Source organism: Ochlerotatus camptorhynchus, unplaced genomic scaffold (assembly GCF_037179485.1).
Source record: "Ochlerotatus camptorhynchus isolate MF236.1 unplaced genomic scaffold, CSIRO-AGI_Acam_v1.1 ptg000220l, whole genome shotgun sequence".
Classification (NCBI taxonomy): domain Eukaryota; kingdom Metazoa; phylum Arthropoda; class Insecta; order Diptera; family Culicidae; genus Ochlerotatus; species Ochlerotatus camptorhynchus.
The window spans coordinates 1,691,927-1,710,861 of record NW_027040710.1 but is presented as its reverse complement, the minus strand read 5'-3'; the positions used below and the strand labels follow the sequence as shown (position 1 = coordinate 1,710,861).

At 41.8% G+C, this 18,935-nt stretch overlaps 2 protein-coding genes across 2 annotated transcripts in view; one reads left to right on the top strand and one right to left on the bottom strand.

Annotated features, from left to right (window-relative positions):
- Positions 1–1,880: 1,880 nt before the first annotated feature.
- LOC135703721 (prolyl endopeptidase) lies at positions 1,881–16,849 on the top strand. Its single transcript, XM_065225013.1, has 8 exons — positions 1,881–2,173; positions 2,468–2,837; positions 2,899–3,312; positions 3,383–3,542; positions 4,544–5,053; positions 5,109–5,245; positions 5,304–5,516; positions 16,194–16,849. Exons 1-8 carry the CDS (start codon positions 2,089–2,091, stop codon positions 16,588–16,590), a joined length of 2,286 nt encoding a protein of 761 aa, XP_065081085.1. The 5' UTR covers positions 1,881–2,088; the 3' UTR covers positions 16,591–16,849.
- The window catches only part of LOC135703730 (leucine-rich repeat-containing G-protein coupled receptor 5-like), a 19,590-nt gene continuing 17,445 nt past the window's right edge, over positions 16,791–18,935 (bottom strand). Inside the window, exons 5-6 of the mRNA XM_065225041.1 lie at positions 17,713–18,177; positions 16,791–17,429 (exon numbers count right to left, since the gene is read on the bottom strand). Coding sequence (XP_065081113.1) covers positions 16,876–17,429; positions 17,713–18,177 — 1,019 coding nt within the window. The 3' untranslated portion in view covers positions 16,791–16,875. The remainder of the gene's footprint in view (positions 17,430–17,712; positions 18,178–18,935) is intronic.

Here is an 18,935-nt window from a genome sequence, read left to right as displayed (position 1 = left end):
TGGACCATCTATTTCGGTTTCGCTGCTTGCAGCCCGTTTTCGGTTGAGTTTGCTGAATTTAAACAACAAGGAAAATAGGACACACTGAAAATTGTTTGCCCAGATTATGTATTGTTGAAATAAACATGCTTTTGAATTTAATTCATACATACATATTTTTGTTGAAAACGTGATTTCAATTTACTTTGAACTATTTATATATTTATATATAATGAACTTATATATTTTTGATATAAATGAACAAAATTTGGTTCCGTGTTGTTTCATATTCTTCTGTTCCTCGGAAAGGGAAAGGGAGGGGTGAAAATCCGAACCTCCACACTGAAACAAGGACCATAGTTAGGAATACTATTTTGCAGAAAACACTTATTATCAATATAACCACGCTTATTACTGTTAAATATACTATGAATTCAGTATAGTTGACTATGAATGTTAAAAAATTTACTATGATTCTGGCAAAACTACTATGCTTGCTCAAAATGCATAGTAATTTTGATAGAAATAATAGTAAAATTAAATGGAATTATTTTCTGTAAAAATCTATTGGTGAGGGTATTTAATCCGAGGGGGGCGACACATCTAAATCTCAATTCTAGATGCTCAAAAAATCTCACACTAGCGAATCAATCTTCGAAAAATCATCTTTAATTTCTCGCATCTACTTGCATCGTGCTTCATCTTTTTGCAGGAAATCTTCAAAATCGACATAAATCTTCCTTCTATCTACTCAGCGTGCATGCAGCTAGCCACAGCAAAACACAATCTTTGCTGCATCGTAGATAGAGTCGTCCCCCTCGATTTAATCTAAACCATCAATATAGTATTTTTGCCAATGGATTTTGTTTCAGTGCAGATAGCACAGTGAAGCATACATTTCTTCATACAAACAGGCCGCCATTACCGAGCATGGAAAGCTGGATAAAGTTGACCGATAATACAAAATTATGGACCTTACTGACTACCATAACCATTACGATTAAAGTTCTTAAACCATTAGTAAAAAGGTTCTAATATAGTTCTCATTCCGGAAATGTACACGGAGATGAAAAACTACCCAAAATTAAGTACTTTTCCATCAATTCCGGGGTTCAGCCCAATAACCCAAATTTGAGTAAATCGCATATAGTAGTTTCCATTTAACACCACACAGCAAAAAAAAAAAATGTAATATCGATCAACGTAATTCAAGCTGATATATGAAATAATGATGTAATAGCAAAAATCAGATACAATATAACATCAATGGATGTAATTTTGTTCGCAAAATCGATGTACATCGTACAATGTGATATTACACAACCGATGGATTGACCTGGTTGCAGCAGTTTCGATGTAATATTCAACAACTTTTTTTGCTGTGCAGCAAAAAAATTAACTACTCTTAAGTATATTCTACCCAAAATTAAGTTTAATTTACGTAAATTTGAGAATATGTATTTTACTCAAAAGTAACTTATTGGGCTGAACTATATCGTTGGGTCGAATCTCTTGTTCCTTTTTTGACAACAATAACGAGTGCAAGTGAGAGGCTGAAGTCAATATTAAGTAAAAAGAACTCACATTTTGGGTAGTATTTTTTCTCCGTGTATGGAGAAAACAATTATTTTGGGCCTCGGGTTTGGGTTTAACGTTTCACGAAGTAAGGTATTTGGACAGCACTGAATACCATTCTGAAAATTAAAATAAAAAATCGATCAAAGAGTGTTTCCGAAGGGGCTGTCGATTTTGAACGACCGGCATCTGCAAACGTCAAACTACTGATTCTGTCAAATTTTGCGACGCGCGACGCCGCTCGCCTCTGCTCCTTTCGCATTGCTTTTCCTCGCGTTTTTCCCTTTGATCGTTTCGTTTTGTTCGTCGGTTTTCATTTCTCACAGTTTTCCTTCGTTTGGATGCGGCAAGAGACAGAAGAGTGCGCTCGTTATCACACCACAGACAGACAGCGGAAACTTGAAAGTCATTTTCGCAAATAGTCGAAGCCGTAAAATCTGACTTTCAAGATAATCACAACCTCTAGTCAATAGAATCCCGTATTTAAGCCCGCGGCTTTAGGGATAGGATTCAAAAGGGAGAGTGCGAGTTTGCATGAAAAGTTTACTGCGTCAGTTGCACAAGCCCGGAAGCCTTCGTATTGTTCTCCAGCGGCAAGATCCCGTTCAACAGCAGCAAAGTGAGTACGATCGATCAATGGGCTTAATTAATGCAATCAATTTTCTGCTTTTCTCTGCTTCTGGCGCGGGTTGTTTGTGTTCGATGATGCACTGTTGCAAACATTGCGCTGGGCTTTGATCGGAGCTGGTCCACCGTGATTGAATTGGGAAATGCAACTCATCCGATTTAGGGCAGCCCCGTCAAAAGTTTCACTTTCGCATAACCAAAAAATAAAATAAAATAGCACAAACTGTGTTTCCGTTCAATGCTGTACAACCTATATTCAGAACACAGTTTTTTGACCTACTTTTAGGGCAACGACTACTGAAGACATTCGCGGCAAGTGCAAGTAAATTTAGTCGAATAGCGATGCCGGAAGCGCAGGAATGTTTGGCAAGCTTCAAGTACCCGGAAGCCCGGCGGGACGATTCCGTGGTGGAGGAGATTCACGGCGTCAAGATTCCCGATCCGTACCGCTGGCTGGAGGACCCGGATGCGGAAGAAACGCAAGCCTACGTGGAGAAGCAGAATGAAATTTCCAAACCCTTTCTGGACAGCTGCGAGGAGTGGAAAAAGCTGAACGAGAAGCTGACCAAGCGCTGGAACTATCCGAAGTATTCGTGTCCATTCAAGCACGGAAGTCGGTACTTTTTCTTCATGAACACCGGACTGCAGAACCAGGAGTAGGATTAATTGCTCCGTTCGATTGAAGTATGGATATTGATTTGTGTTTTTTTTTTCTAGTGTTTTGTACGTTCAAAATTCTTTGGAGGATGAACCGAAGGTATTCCTGGATCCGAACTCGCTGTCCAAGGATGGGACCATTGCGCTGGTCGGTTCTCGTTTCTCGGACGATGGAAATCTATTCGCGTATGGTTTGAGTCAGAGCGGATCAGACTGGACTAAGCTGAAGGTTCGGGACGTGAATACGGGGGAAGATTCCCCAGAAACGTTGGAACATACCAAATTTGTAACGGCTTCCTGGGCTAAGGATAACAAGGGCTTCTTCTATGCCCGCTACCCGGTCGTGGATGGTAAGGCCGATGGTTCGGAAACGGCAGCCAACGAGAACCAGAAGCTCTACTTTCATCGGGTCGGGGAATCGCAGGACAAGGACGTGTTGATTGCCGAGTTTCCGGAGGAGCCCTCGTGGAGATTGTGAGTGTGATTTTGTGACGGGTGGGAAACTCTTTCTCATTGAACTAATGTGTTTTGTTGTTCGAATAAGGATGCCCGAGGTGTCGGACTGCGGCAAATATCTAATGCTCTTCATCATGAAGGGCTGCAAGGACATGCTGTTGTACTTTAGCAAGTTAGAATCGTCCGACAACATCACTGGGAAGCTGGACTTTGTGAAGGTGGTCACCGAATTCGACAGTGATTATGACGTAAGTTACATTAGAACGTTGAATGTATTGAAGAGATTGTGCGTACGACGATATAGACTATCGTACTGCCGAAAGCTTTCAGGCCTATTCTGAGAGGCGAGATACATTCGCCTACCAAGCAGGTACTCTGTAATCATTTTTGAATATGTCCTATGTTCATTTGACGATCAAAAAATCGATTAACTTGATTCGCTTTCTACCGCGACCAGTGCGCTATTTTCACCGTCATGATTCAATTTGGTGAGAGTGCTTCAATTTATATTTTGTTATTACTGATGACATTATACAGGAAGAGACGAATACCTGCTCCCCTAATTTTTCCTCTAAACAAATTTCACAAGTTTCTGTATCTTGACTGTTAGATCGCAGTAGATTATCCAAATCCTAGAATTTAATAAATTGTTGATGCCAGAGAACTCGAAAACTTATCGAAGTATTTAATTTAAAACTGTGCAGACTTACAGAATCAGCTATTTTTTATGCTTATGAACGGTATTTAGGCTATTCTGTTAAATTTTGGGCAAAGAAAAATCGTATTTTGGAATTATTTCAGAAATTTTGAACTTAACTTAATTTAGATCACGAACAGATTTTGAACTAAAATAAATCTTCAAAAGTGTAGGATTTATACAAAAATTTAAATTCTGAGATTTAAATTTATGACATGTTCAACCACGAAAAGTATGACAAATTTTCGAAATCAAAAACCTTGAAGAATAATAATAAATCCAAGCGTAGAGACATTTTCAAGATTCTGAAATGGCCGTTCAGACGTAGGATTTGAACATTTTGTATGATCCCAGAGTTGCAAACCATCATCAACATTATTAGAAAATTATCAAGACATTTTATTTAGAGTTGTAGAAACAACCTTCATTCGTTGCTCTAAGATGTAACAGTGTAACAGTGAACGTTTGTAGCATTTTGAACTTCATCAGAATACCGCTACAACATTCCCTAAAAAACTAACATTATCTTTTATTTCCACACCCGAAATGCAGTACATTACCAACGAGGGCAGCATCTTCTCGTTCCGCACCAACAAGGGTGCCCCGAACTACCGGATCGTGAACATCGACTTCGACAGGCCGGCGTTCGAGAATTGGAAACCCCTCATCGAAGAGCACCCGAAAAATGTCGTGGATTGGTCCAACTGTGTCAACAAGGACAAGATCGTGCTCGGGTACATCGACGATGTCAAGTCGGTCCTTCAGGTGCACAGCCTGAAGGATGGTGCTTTCGTGTCCAAGTTCCCACTGGAAATCGGAACCGTCGTCGGGTTCAGCGGCAAGAAGAAGTATTCAGAAATTTTCTATCACTTTGTGTCGTTTTTGACACCGGGCATCATCTATCACTTTGATTTTGCCAAAGAACGAGCGGAACCGAAGATCTTCCGGCAGGTCAAAATCGAAGACTTCGATAACAGTCTGTACAAGGTGGAGCAGGTGTTCTACAAGAGCAAAGACGGCGAACGTATTCCGATGTTTATTGTGCAGAGGAAGTCCGATAAGGTAAGCCAAATGAAATTCATGATTATGAGATTTAGTGATAATTCGAATATTCCAGCAAGAGAAGAAACCATGTCTGCTTTACGGCTACGGAGGGTTCAACATTTGCATTCAGCCATCTTTCAGTATTACGGGCCTGGTGTTCATCGATTCATTCGATGGCATTTTGGCATACCCGAACATCCGCGGTGGCGGGTAAGTCGAGTAGGATGAACCAATTTTGGCTCGGCATTTATTCTCGTTGATTCTTTAGGGAATACGGTGAACGGTGGCACAACGCCGGACGGTTGCTGAAGAAGCAGAACGTTTTCGACGACTTTCAATATGGGGCCAAATTTCTGGTTGAGAATGGTTATACTTCCCACGATCAGATCGTAATTCAGGGAGGATCCAACGGGGGTTTGCTGGTCGGTGCCTGCATCAACCAGAGACCGGATCTGTTCGGTGCCGCAATCGCTCAAGTCGGGTAAGTGTGTTTCGATCAGTGATGTACTGATGTACCACTGCTTGTTTACATATTGCATTGCCACACCTTCGTAGTGTGTCTTTGTTGTACACGGCCAATGAGATCAACACAAATTTGAGTTCAGTATACCCATAAGCCCAACAAGTGCTGAAACTCAGCGATGAGTAAATTTGCCTCATTTTTTTCCTGTGGAAAACCTCAAAAATCTGCCGGAAAATTCGGAAAATTAACGAAAATTTTATTCAGTCTAGGAGCAGTACCAATTTGATTAAACTGAACTCAAATTTAGGTCGATCTCATTCGCCGTGTAGATATCACATGAGCCCAAAGCGTTAAATGAATTAAACTCGACCACAAATTGGAGAACCTAGATTATCTTTCATACAAGAAAGTCGATTGTAAATCCATGTGAATTTCATATAGCTTATTACAAAATCATATAAAAATCACGAGGTCGTTAAAATCTATATGAAAAATCATACATAATTCATTAATATTATGCGAAATTCAGATGAAAATTACCTATAAGTTATAGGCTATAACATAATTTATCCAATACATTCGATCGTGTAGCCGTAGCATGGTCATAACATAAAAAAAAAACATTAAAAAACATGTATCTTATAGTCAGTTACTCCTGCCGGCGAAAAACAGAGGAAAACTTTCGACGAAGTGCATCACGGGAGAGATGAAAGTCGAAAACAGATGCAACTCTGTTGAATGTCCTCTGCAGTCCGCAAATCGCACCGTATGCTCCATAATTTAGGCAGTCTTAACATAAGGTTGTTACGAAGCGGTCGGGGTTGAACATTCAGGTCAATTTGCCTCAGGATAGCCTCGCAATCTATCCTTCCTTGCGGGATATCGGCCACGGTCACGGACAAGTTCTAGGTCTATAAGTTGACAACGGCTTTCGTAACTGGGTAATCGAAACGGATCATTCCAAGACAATCTACGTAGCGCGAAACGAAGAGAGCGCAGATTCAATTATCTCGGCACCGTTGTTGTAGTTTGGGTTCCAAACCGCTGAGCAATACACAAGCGGCGATCGAACAAGCGAACAATAGAGAGATTTTATCTACTATCAGTGAAGTTTTTAGCTATCCTAAAAATGAACCCTAAAGTTCTTGACGCCTTATCAACAACATATGCAATGTGTTGCTTGAATGAAAGCTGTGAATCCAAGATCGCACCTTAGTCTTTCACCTGATTCACGCGTTCGATTGTCGAGCCAAGCAGGGTATAGCTAAATATTATCGGTTGTTGTTTTCGTGAGAACGTAATAGCGGAGCATTTGGCTGGGTTCAATACCATTCTGTTTAACCTGCACCAACTAGCGAATACATTCAGCTGACGTTGAAGAAAGTGACTAGTCAGCAATGGAGCAGATTCGTAGGAAGATTGAGGTCATCTGCATATGATAACCGAGGAGCTTCGATGACCAGATGCACGTCGTTGAAGTACAGTCCAAAAATTAACGGTCCCATGTGGCTTCCCTGAGGTATACCTGATGTGGCGAAGAAGCTAGCTGATCTGCAATCTCCTATGGCAACCTTTAGTTGCCGACCGGTAAGATATGATCGAAACCAACTCAGAAGATTACCGCATACACCGAGCCTGCCGAGTTTAGCAATCGCAATAGCATGGTTCATCTTGTCGAATGCTATCTGAATCTGAATCTGAATAGGTCTGAATAAATAACGTCCGTTTGAACCCGATCCGACATGCTTTCGGTTATTTACGATGTGAGACACAGCAGATTGATGGTTGTAGAGCGGCCGACAGTAAACCCATGTTGACCAGCACTCAAATACTGCTTGCAATGGGACAGCAACGGTTCCATAATCACTAGCTCGAATAGCTTCGAAACGGCACTTAACGATGTAATTCCTCGATAGTTATCCACAGCTCGTTTCCTTTCTTTTTTGTGGACGGGAAACATGTGCGCAAATTTCCAACAAGATGGAAATATGCCACTGGAGAGAGACATTCGGAACAGGCGAAGAAGCGGAATTAACAAGCTAGCAATATGTCTCTTCAAAAATACAGATGGAACTCCATCAGGTCCAGGATTGAAGGATGACTTGAGCAGAGTCGCGGTCTTAGAAATCATATCAGCATTAACATCAATTGCACCCAGCGTTTGATCGTTTACTGGAACGTTCCTGGCAGTTAGGTTAATATGGTCGTCAGTAAGTATCTCATTAGTGCATACACTGGCAAACTTTTCGGAAATAAGGTGGCATATATCCTGAACGGTGACAGCAACTTCTCCGTTGAATTCCATAGACGATGGGAGGCCGGATTCCCTGCGTTGTTCGTTCACGTAGTTCCAAAAGGATTTCGGGTGTAGCTTAAGTTCAGAGTTCAGAGGAAGCGTGCGATACTTCGTAAATCTTCTCAATGCTGCTCTCTTGATTGACTTCAACCTACGTAGCTCCCTCGTCTGCCAGGGAGGGTGAGACACTTTGTGGTGAGTTCTTTTCGGGACGTGTCTGTCAATGACATATGCCAAGACATGTGAAAAGGTTTGCGCTGCAGCCTCAACGTCATGTGGATCAAGGATGTTTTCCCATACCATGCTAGACAATGCATCTATGATGCTACGGTGGTCAGCTTTACGAAAGTCATAAGACACCGTAGCAGTATAATAGTCGAAATCACGCACGAGTTTGTCGTCAACAGTGACAATTAGAGGAGGGTCATGTGGAACTAGCTTAGTTAGTGCACAAAGATCCGAGGAAATTAATGGAGCCCTGTCCTGTGTACTCACGAAGCAGAGGTCCAAACTACGATCATTTTCGTTAACTACATGGTTAATTTGAGAAAGCATCGCTGCGCTGTAGTTGTCGAGAAGGCTAATAGCTCCTGCGTGAAATGTAGAGCTATCAGGATCTGGGTACAGGAATCCGCTATGAGATGGACTTCACGAAACGCCTGGCAGATTGAAGTCACCAAAAATGACTATCTGATCAACTGGAGTGGCACTTTCGATAACTGTGAAAACTGACCGACAGTGAGTATCGATGAGTTCATTGTTCCGGACTCGATCAGGTGGAATGTACAGAGCGCATAGAAATAGTATGCGATCACCCAGATTGATGGCTGTCCAAACCTGCTCCACATAGTTCCATGAATCGATCTCGATGGCCTTTGCCTCCAACCCGGCACGGACAGCTACAAGGACACCTCCACCAGTAAATTTACGGCTGTTGTTAGGAATCCGATCGCAACCTCTTCCTGCTTCTTGTGCATTCATTATTTTCCGTCTTCTTCTGCTCATAACAGCAGCGTTCATCGCCATCTCGGATTTCTGCTTCTCTTGATCTTTTGCTTCATCCTTTGATTCTCCGCTTCATCTTTATCTACATCCTTCTGCATCTTCATACTCATTCACGTCTGCTGTCGCACTTTCCTCTTCTTTTTTCACTTAATCTTTTACGATTTCCTCTAGTTCATCTTCTGTATTTCCATACAGCATCTTCTTTATTAACTCGCTTGCTTCCAACATTCATCGCCAACTTTCTTCCGCTGCATCTTCTTCGATTTCCTCCCCGGCGTCTTCTTCCATTCATTACAGACTTCGTTTCTTCTTCTGCATCACTGGCTTTTTCTTTATCTGCATCCGTGTCTTCATCCATAATTTCAGTAGCCTTCCTTCGCTCCATTTTCTTCCTACATCATGCACTTTCCTTTCCTTTCTATCCTCGCCCTTCAATGTTTCCGATACACGTTGGCTCCAAGCAGGAACTTCAGCAACCGCTTCTCCGTATCCTCCAGGCTTGTGGAATCGATTCCGTATTTCGTCCTGGACGCTTCAAATTTCCTGCATCGCAGAATAATGTGACGAACGTCAACAACGGTCCCACAGCTGGCGGAGGTGTTGACCGATGCGCAGACGAGTGAGTACGCGTTGATCGGCAGAACTGTACTGATCGATCCACTTCTTCGTTTCCCTTTTGACCTCCTTCAGCTTGACATCTGTCAGTTGTGCCCAACGTGCTTCCTATTGCTGACGAAAGACTTGGTTCGTTTTCTTGATGGCATCATTCCTTGGTACGGCGACCTTTTCACCGGTGATTTCACTGCCCAGTCGGTCTCCGGCATGACCAGGTATCCAACAAAGGTGGATCGGCGATCTACGTAATAAGCGCTTGATTTTCTGGATCCACGGATGCTGCGATCTTCCACTTTCTATGGTTGAAGCACAGCACAGCTGGCCGAATCAGACAGAATGATAACACGTTCGTTTGATGCTCTCGCTGCGGTGACGGCCGACTTGATTGCAAAGACCTCCGTCGAAAACACGCTACACTGTGACGGAAGACCTATTGCTTGCTGAATGCTGTTGCTTAATACACCTGCTCCAACTATATTCTCGCACTTAGAGCCATCCGTATAAATGGCCAAAGCATGGTCAAACTGGTTTGCCAGCTACTCCTGCACGATGGGACGCACTGTATTGGGGGGATCCCCAGCTTTCACTTGCCGTTTCACATCCCAAACAATATGCAGCTTGCGTTCATACCACTCTCGGTTGGCGAGACGTGTCCGTACAGCGATGTTTGGAAGCTCCACATCAACCGCCGCCAGGCGATCGAACGGTCGTTCCACAACTGGAAGATCGATATTCCTGGAATCCTTCTCCATCAAACAAATTGCAACACGAATTATAGCTTGCAGAACCATTAGATCGAACGAACAGCAATGTGTCTGCTTCAGCCATGATCGCTGGAATCGGAATGGTGACGTACGCCCCTGAGCCGAATCGGACTATCCGATTGTAGATGGGTGCAAGACTCTTCGCTCTTCTGACAAGCCCGATTCCGTGCGACGTGACGATTGCCGATCCGATACGTTGCCCTCGCGGAAGTTTAGCCCCGATCATCTTCAAGATCCTCAACCTAGAGTCGCGGAAATTCTGAAGCCTACACTTTTCGCCCACTTGTCGACAGCTTTCATTGCAACCTGTAAATCTCGATACAGAGGACGCTCCTTATTCCTCCGTACCACCAACAAAATATCGTCCGCATAGAGAAGCACGGTGGCAGTATGCGGCACCACTCTGAAAATCGGCTGCATCGCAATAAATAATAACGTGACGGACAACACTGACCCTTGGGGGACTCCGTTCTCCAATGGCATTTAACCTGATAAATGTTCTTCCACATCCACCCGGAAAGACCTGTCGGCGAAGAAGCTGTTCAGCACGTTGAACATGCGCCCACCGATGCACCACTTCCGCAGAGTGCGCAAGATACCGTACCGCCAAGTGGTGTCGTACGCTTTCGACGCTATCAAGTAGTGTTCGTCCCGATTTGGCTATGACCTATCCAACTCTGCCAAGTATGTATCGTCGTTCATTCGACTCCAACTCTGTTGTCAATCTGCAGTTTCCTGAGGATTCCCGGTTTTCCAGGTTTACTAATACCGTGGGTTTGACCAAAAACATTCTATTGAATATTAGGTTCATATTAGGATTGGGCGATCTTTAGATCTTGACAGATCGATCTTATATTTGGCTCTAGAATCAATCCACTGATTAAATCGGCACCAACAAATCGATCATTGGTAGATCGATCTTATGGTTTTTATTTTAATTGACCTTTCTTGACGTTTATAACTTGCACACTTGCGTAATCCCATTTTCAAGTGCTTAGTTTGCTATCCTCACTTTCGCTTTAGACAACAATGTTGGGTTGTTATTGTTATCCTCACTTCCGGTCCATCAATACTCTTACATATAGAATGGACTATACGCTTGTTTACGTTGGTACCCCAAGCAATTGTTTCCTTTATAATATTCAATTAAATGTTGTCGTGACGGTAAGGAGCACAGAGGGGAGGGGGGTAGCGAAAACCTCCAAATGTTGCTGAATTCGTAAATATCGGAAACGCAAATAGTGACGTCATTGTAAGAGCAACCGTACCAGTCGTTGCCATTTGCGGCACTATTTTACTTACGCACAGCGTTTCCATTTTGACTTAATCACTCCTCTCCACACCGGTCGTTGCCATCAGAGTCATAATTTAAGTTACCGTTTTCCACACCGGCAAAACAAACTTTTGACGTTTATTCAAAATAGCAATAGACTGATGCGTTGCTACCGGGTTGCTAAATTTATGAACTCACTACTTCCCAAGGTGCGGATTGCTATTTCCCCACCTGAATAGCAACCCCCGGTACGCAAGTAGCGTTATGGTAGAGGTTGGTAAATGTGCCTTATTTACTCATTGGTACGGTTGCTCTAAGGAGCGATGTTCGTTAAATTCTCCACGCAGTCTGGGGTAAGAGTAAATCGTTTTTAGATGTCAATACAATTACAAAATCTAAAACCTATTTTTTAAGATCGAAAATATCGAAAGAAGCGATCGATTTGTTCGATCATTTCGTGGAAATTACCTTCAATGAAATCAGTTAAACCTCTTTTTATACGAACAATATTTAGTGGGACTGTATGCCGCGAAATTTGCTATGGAGTAGGAAATTCTACGCATGTCAGTCCCACTAGGAACTGTTACTTTCCGTGTTGGCCACGTTGCGTTTGATGTCTTTACTCGTGTGTTTGCATGAGCGTGTTTGCGTCTTCCGCGATGTTTTAGAAGTTCCTGAATAGTTTACATAGGTTCGCATCGTTAAATGATACGAATAATAAGTGTGTTGACATTGCTGTAATCGTCTTCTGCTAGTTTTGGCATTAGGACCATTTCAACGAAGACAACATATCAAGAAGACTGGCAACTCTTCCATTTTCTCAAACGACCTGTATGAGACAGGCACAATCGCGTCATCTGCCGCTCAAAGGTAAATGCTCCGAACGAATTGGATAGAAAAGGTACCATCCTCAGAAGAAAGGTTTGTGTATTTGCTACTGTGTCTGTCGCTCAGATTCAGGCAAAGTTGCCAGTCTTCTTTATACGTTGTCTTCGATTTTAACCAAAATGGTAATTATTATGTTTTACCTGCTCTGCGTATAATCCCATATCAGACCCATTTGGAAAAAGTAGGCACTGAGAAAATGACATTCGAAGTTACGAAGTGCAATTACCATGTAAATATTTGAAAAATCACAGTAAATTTATTTATATTTTTTTGGAGTTATAATCTGTTGCAATTAAGCTTGCATGTTTTGTTAGATCAGCCAAAAATATGACAATTAAAAAAGCAGAACTGTAACTTGACTTTTGGACGATTGAATTTCTGGATGGGACTGATATGCAATTACTTTGCTTGATGGGACAAACTGACTTGAAATTCTTTTCACATTTTTCATGATCGAAGTTCTTAGTTTTATCACATAATATGGAAGTAGACGCCAGATGATAGTGGATAGTGTTGTTAACTCAAAATTTCAAAAAATCCATATGAGACTGATATACGATTATAGGCAGGCTGCTGTCACTGACTCTCTCCTCACACTTTCCACTGGTTTCCACTATTAATTTATGTTTTCACGTGGGTTTACTTTTCAAATTAAATTTAGCTTTTGCTGGTGGTCTTACGATCAGTGATTATTAATTTGAAAGTTGAGTGAGTCATTGGGTCACTACTCTTGGCTGTCGGCCAGTGACCCGGGCCATTCGTCGTTCATCGCCAGTTTGTCGTGCCCGTTATCCTCCATTCATCGCCACTTCTCAGGCCTTGTTCTCAGGCAGTTGTTCGTCCATCTGGTGGTAGGTTTTGCAATTTGCGGTGCAGTGAATTGTTGCGTTCTACGGTAAGCTGTCCTATCTTTGCCTACTAGGGAGTTTGACGATGGAGAAAACTGCACAACACTCACGCACGAACACTACCTGCGATTATTTTTCTACAATATAACGAAACTAGCACTTACAAATGTTTTATCATCTTGATTAAGTTTAATGTTTTCTGAACTAGTTCAAGCATATATAAACTTCTTGTTGGTCGCCGGTCATCATCGTGTAGTAAAACTATTCAGTTTGGATATTAAACCAATAATGTGAGTTTATTGTGAATCAAACTTAAAGCTAACCTTCTTTAATCTAGTACTACTTCAAGTTTTTCCTAGCTGGTGGGAGAATCCTGGAACAACCATTTACTAATTAACCAATCAAGAGAAAGCAAAACTTAAAGACAAATACCAATACGTGTACGTGATCACGATACTGGTACGTTCAAACTATGCGCTGTTGGGTTAGATCAGGAGTAAAAAGGAAAGAATATAAATGCATAGCGCATTGGGTGGTTTTTTTTTATGGAATTTGATGCCATGAGACCGTTTGTCGAATGGTGCAACATGGATAACAATTATGAGTCGACACTTTGGTGCCTGGGAACACAAGTGCATCGGTCTGATTGCAACACTTGTGTGATATGGAAATAATCGATTAGCTGTGAATTGACATGACCCAGATTTGTTTGTGGGAACATGCCTTGTAAGGAAATATGAATAAGCGCATCCAACTTGCGCGTGGTAATGTTCAATGAATTTTCAAGAGTTTCAAGAGGATTGTAAATTTCGTTGGAAAACATTAAGATCACTGATTTATAATCTTGGGAAAATCTGTTACAGTACACATATAAATATTAGAGTGGGTCATCGTTATATGAAAAAACGCAAACTTTAATTCACCAATTGAGAACAACCCTTTTTTGGTTCCATTTGGGGTCCCAAACAACTGTGCAAAATTTGGGGACGATATGTTGTAACCCGGCTTTCCGCATTGCGTTTGAAATTTGTATGGAAATTAGCATGGGAAAACCAGCTTTTTTGCATTTTTATCCCTAGACACCACAATTTTGCTTAAACCGTGCAACTAAGTATTTACAAATATAGTCCAGGAAGTGCCAAACAACTAAAAAAAGTTTAATTATTCAAATATTTATGGTTTGAATTAAACACGAAAAATCAATTTTTCTGCCAACACTGCCGGTGTACCAACGAGTGTCAGATTCCAAACTGAAATAATGTCGGAGTTTCTTATCTTACCAATTTGGTATGTTCAGATGAATTATTCAAAAACAATTGCTCTATCTCATATGTGTGGTTGAAGAGGGGGAGGGGGGGGGGGTTAAATAGTATACCCCGTCCGTCTCACTCACATCAGTAGTTCCAAACTGAAATATCTTTGGAGTTTCTTATCTTATCGATTTGGTATGTTTAGGATGAATTATTCAAAAACATTTGCTCAATCTCATAAGCGTTGTTAGAGAGCGGGAAGGGGGAGGGCTTACTATATGCAGTTTTTAAAACGAAAATTGTTGTAGTGTAGATATTTAACATCTACTTGTCCGTTCAGATGTTGTTTGAATTATTAGCAGCTGGAATTTTTTTAATTTCTATACAAAGCTTTTATTTCAAATATTAAACTGCCATTCGAGCTACCCGCATATATGTAGAAAACACAGAAGTAGTCGTCGAAGTGCTCCTAGCGAATCCCCTTTTTCTACGTGTATCCGTAGAACGAAGAAAATCTAATGGCGTTTCAATGCGTTTGGACGGAATTGAAACTCGTAGGACGAATTTAGAATCAAGAAGCAGTATTAGATTTTACCCTCCCCATGGCTAGAATTAGGATGGGGGGGGGGGTCCGCTTAGGGAGGCAACTAACCTTTAAAGTTGTAAAATAAATCTTCCTATTTAGTCTTGAACCTCAATAAGAAAACGCAAGCAAACCAATAGCATTTAGCAAATTGATAAGGAGAGGAATAGTTTAAGAAATAAGTAAAAGTAGAGGTATGTGACAATTATTAACTTTTAATCTTTTGTAGGTATTGTTTTTCCCTGAGTTTATTGCACTCGATAATACGCGAAATCTCTGATATATGCGGTTAAAAATTTTGAGTTAACTTATTTCTTAGTGTTCAAGTACTTACATTTGTAAATAGCAGTTACTAAACCCTACGTAAGTGTAAAATCGATATTTTCTTATGTGGTATTGGCGCCACATGTTTAACTTTTCGCGGCTGTCGGATTCAACGCGCTTACGTCTACGGAGCTTACGCAGAAGTGATTCGCAATTCGGTAGAGCTTGCCATAAGTGTTTTGAGCTTATGTAGTATAGAATTTGTTCGGTACGGTCGCGAAATCTTGAAATGATTGATACGTTCTTTATACAAATCTCAGTAGTAAATAAGTAGAATATCTAGGGAGGAAACCAAAATTAATCAACTTGCCAACTTGGCACTCTTTAAATGATAATAAGCTTTTTTCTAGCTTCGGTTGTCTCGCACGGCTTTCGGAATTCGCGCGGTTTTCGTAACTTTCATTATTTAGATATTTCGTTCGAAACGGATTTACTTATTCAATCGGTTTACTATGCGGATGTATCTACGCGCACATGTCACAGCATTTTCCATAACTATCTTGAAACAATACACACGGAATCCAGTGTTCAAGCTGCCAACATAGCCTAGTCCTTCTGCTGTATTGTCAAAGATATAAGCAAAATTTATTCAAATGGGTCAAGTCTTGAAAACTAAGCTGTCACGCAGCTCCAGCTTTATACCCAATAAAAAAAAATAAAATAAAATAAAATATCTAAATGCTGTAGGTCGTAGAACAGGGTCTATTGGTATTGCAATTGACTTGGTGCATAGGGACAGTGATATTTCACTGGCGATCTGGTCCTATGACCCCCCATCTGTGCTTGAAATCGAATGGGCGACATTTCCGTCACTAAATGTAATACCACTTCCCTCCCCTTCTTCCACAGTGTCATGGACATGCTGCGCTTCCACAAGTTCACCATCGGCCGGGCCTGGGTCTCCGATTACGGCGACATCGACGCGAAGGAGCACTTCGAGAACCTTTACAACTACTCGCCAATGCACAACGTTCACACACCAAAGTCCGAAAAGGAACAGTATCCGGCCACGCTGGTCCTGACGGCCGACCACGACGACCGGGTCAGTCCGCTGCACTCGCTCAAGTTCGTGGCCGCTCTGCATCACGCCATCAAAGACTCCGAGTTCCAGACGAACCCACTGCTGTTGCGCGTCTACAGCAAAGCCGGCCACGGTATGGGCAAACCGACGGCGAAGAAGATCGAGGAAGCCACCGACATCCTGACGTTCATGTACAAGACGCTGAAGCTCAAGCTGAACGCCTGAAGGTCGTCCGGTCGTAGGTCGGAATTGAACGATTAAATATTATTATGATTGTTAGCTTTTGTATGGCCATCTTCTTTTTTGTTTTCACTTTTTATATACCTAGTAGATTAGTACGGTTTGTATTCTTGTTTAGTTGACGTAGTCATCGGCAGTATCGGATTGAATGAATGAAACTTATGGAAAATGAGAAGAGATTCAGGTAATTTGTAGCTTTTTATAATTGCATGAAGAATATTTGAATAAATATTACTTGAACGAATTTTGATGAGTGTTATGCATAATGGATTAAAGAATATCACTTCGGTCGTTAGACTGCACGGTACAATCTACGTACGGTGGGGGTGGTGTTTCACGGGCAGCTGTGCTGATTGGATCCGCCGAATCTAGTTGTGGCACTATTGCTTCGTAGACGGATACCGTTGGCGACTGCCTTGGCTCGCTGATTCCGTAGTAATTCCAGGTGGACTGTTCTGAAGATTGGCGACTTTCATCATTAGCTCTGAGTATGGGTTCCTGTTCGTGATCATTCGAGTTGGTCGGTTGTGTAACCGGTGTCTGTTGCCAAATGAAACTGTTACTCGAGTGAGCGGCCGGACTCCGCGGGGCAGGCATATGCACACGGTCTCGAATCGGGGTTGGTGGCATGTAGCGATTATGCAGGTTGGAAATCTGTGAATTGCTCCGCACGTAACGGGGTTGTCGTTTGGAGAAGAGGTTCACCAAGAACTGGCGGGTGTTTTCGTGATTACAGTAGATTTGAGACTGATCCTGGGATGATATACTGCTGACGGTCTGTCGATTGGCTCGTTGTGGCGTGGGAGACTCGTTCAGGCGTGTATCTACAAAACGGGAAGCACACACGTTAGTTGAGTCTATCATCCCCCTATTCGCTATTCCGTTCAAAACTGATTTTCCATACAACATTTTTTGTTTGCACCGTAAAGTGCCATAATTCTTTGCAATTTTTTAATTTAAAAAAATTATAAATTATGACTTGAAAATGTTGAATGGCATTATTCACAATTGTGGCGCAGAATCATAGCACTTTACTACATAGTAAATCGTAAATCCGTTTCAAATGGAATACAGAATAGAGGTGTATTCAAGAAACTTCGCACATACGTTCGAAATGGTTCCGTTCTCGGAATTCCCTTCGCAGTTCTCGAGTAGATTTGGGCTGCGGTTCCAAACTCGACCTCCGGCACTTCCCTACCAGATAAACGACGGAATAGGTCGTGAACGATCCGAATAGAACTCCAATAAAAACTCCCACCAACATAACGGTGGCTATAAGGCGGCTGTTGTTCGACCTGATTTCCGCCTTCTGTTGGGTAGCACTTACGTACGTATAGTACAGTTCACTGAAGCGTTTTTGGCACTCGATGAAATTTTCGCACGTTTTGTGACTTTCCGCATCCTGTTCGGCGTTGTAAGCGCAGGACTTTTCCTTCAGCAGAGAAAGGTAGGACTCCGTGGTTGTCGGTCCCCAGACTTGGTCGATTGATACTTCCTCACGATCATGGTTGTCAAAGCGAGGGTCGAGTTCCATTTTCTCGAATTTTGCCTTAGTTTTGTATGGGTTGAGAACTGAAAGGTTTAGGAAAAGTGTTTTAATTGAGTGATTTAAATTTGCCTAGGAAACTTTTTAAGATCGATGTTAAAAAATAATTTTCACGATAAACACAATCAATCTTGAGGACAATTAGGTACCTAACTCAAAGAAAAATAATCTAAAAAATATATGATGAATCAACTTTTTCAAATGATTAAATACAGTCAACGATATTTTCTATAACTCGATGGATTCTATGGTTATTTTTGCATGCATCGTACTTTCCACAAGTCGATGCTTCCTTTGGTCGATGACCTATGAAGTGTTATTTTGATTCTATAACTCGATATTTCAACGGTAGAGCTTCTGAAATATGTGAAGGGGGAATTCAACTCTGCACACCTCTGTGCCAAGAGTTTTGGCAGTGCTGTGCCAAGCGTTGTGCCGATCATTCCGAAGTAGGCCGAAGTGTATAAATCAAGGTGTCAATATCCCATGAGTTTGGCAACCCTGAAGTTAGACTTTTGTGGTGTTTACATTTTCAAATTCGTGACCATGGTTTGGCAAATAGTAAGCTTCATTCTCAGTAATACAACCTATACGACCTGTCCACAAGACAACGAAATTTTCACCAGCTGCCAGTAAAATGCTCCCCGACAAAATCAAACCCAGAACTCGAACGACCGAAAGTTCACTCCTACCCTAGAAACAACATCATCGAAACAGTTCTGATCGACTCAGAACTATGCAACCTCGAAGACATCACCAAGCCTATCGTATCGCAGATTATGAT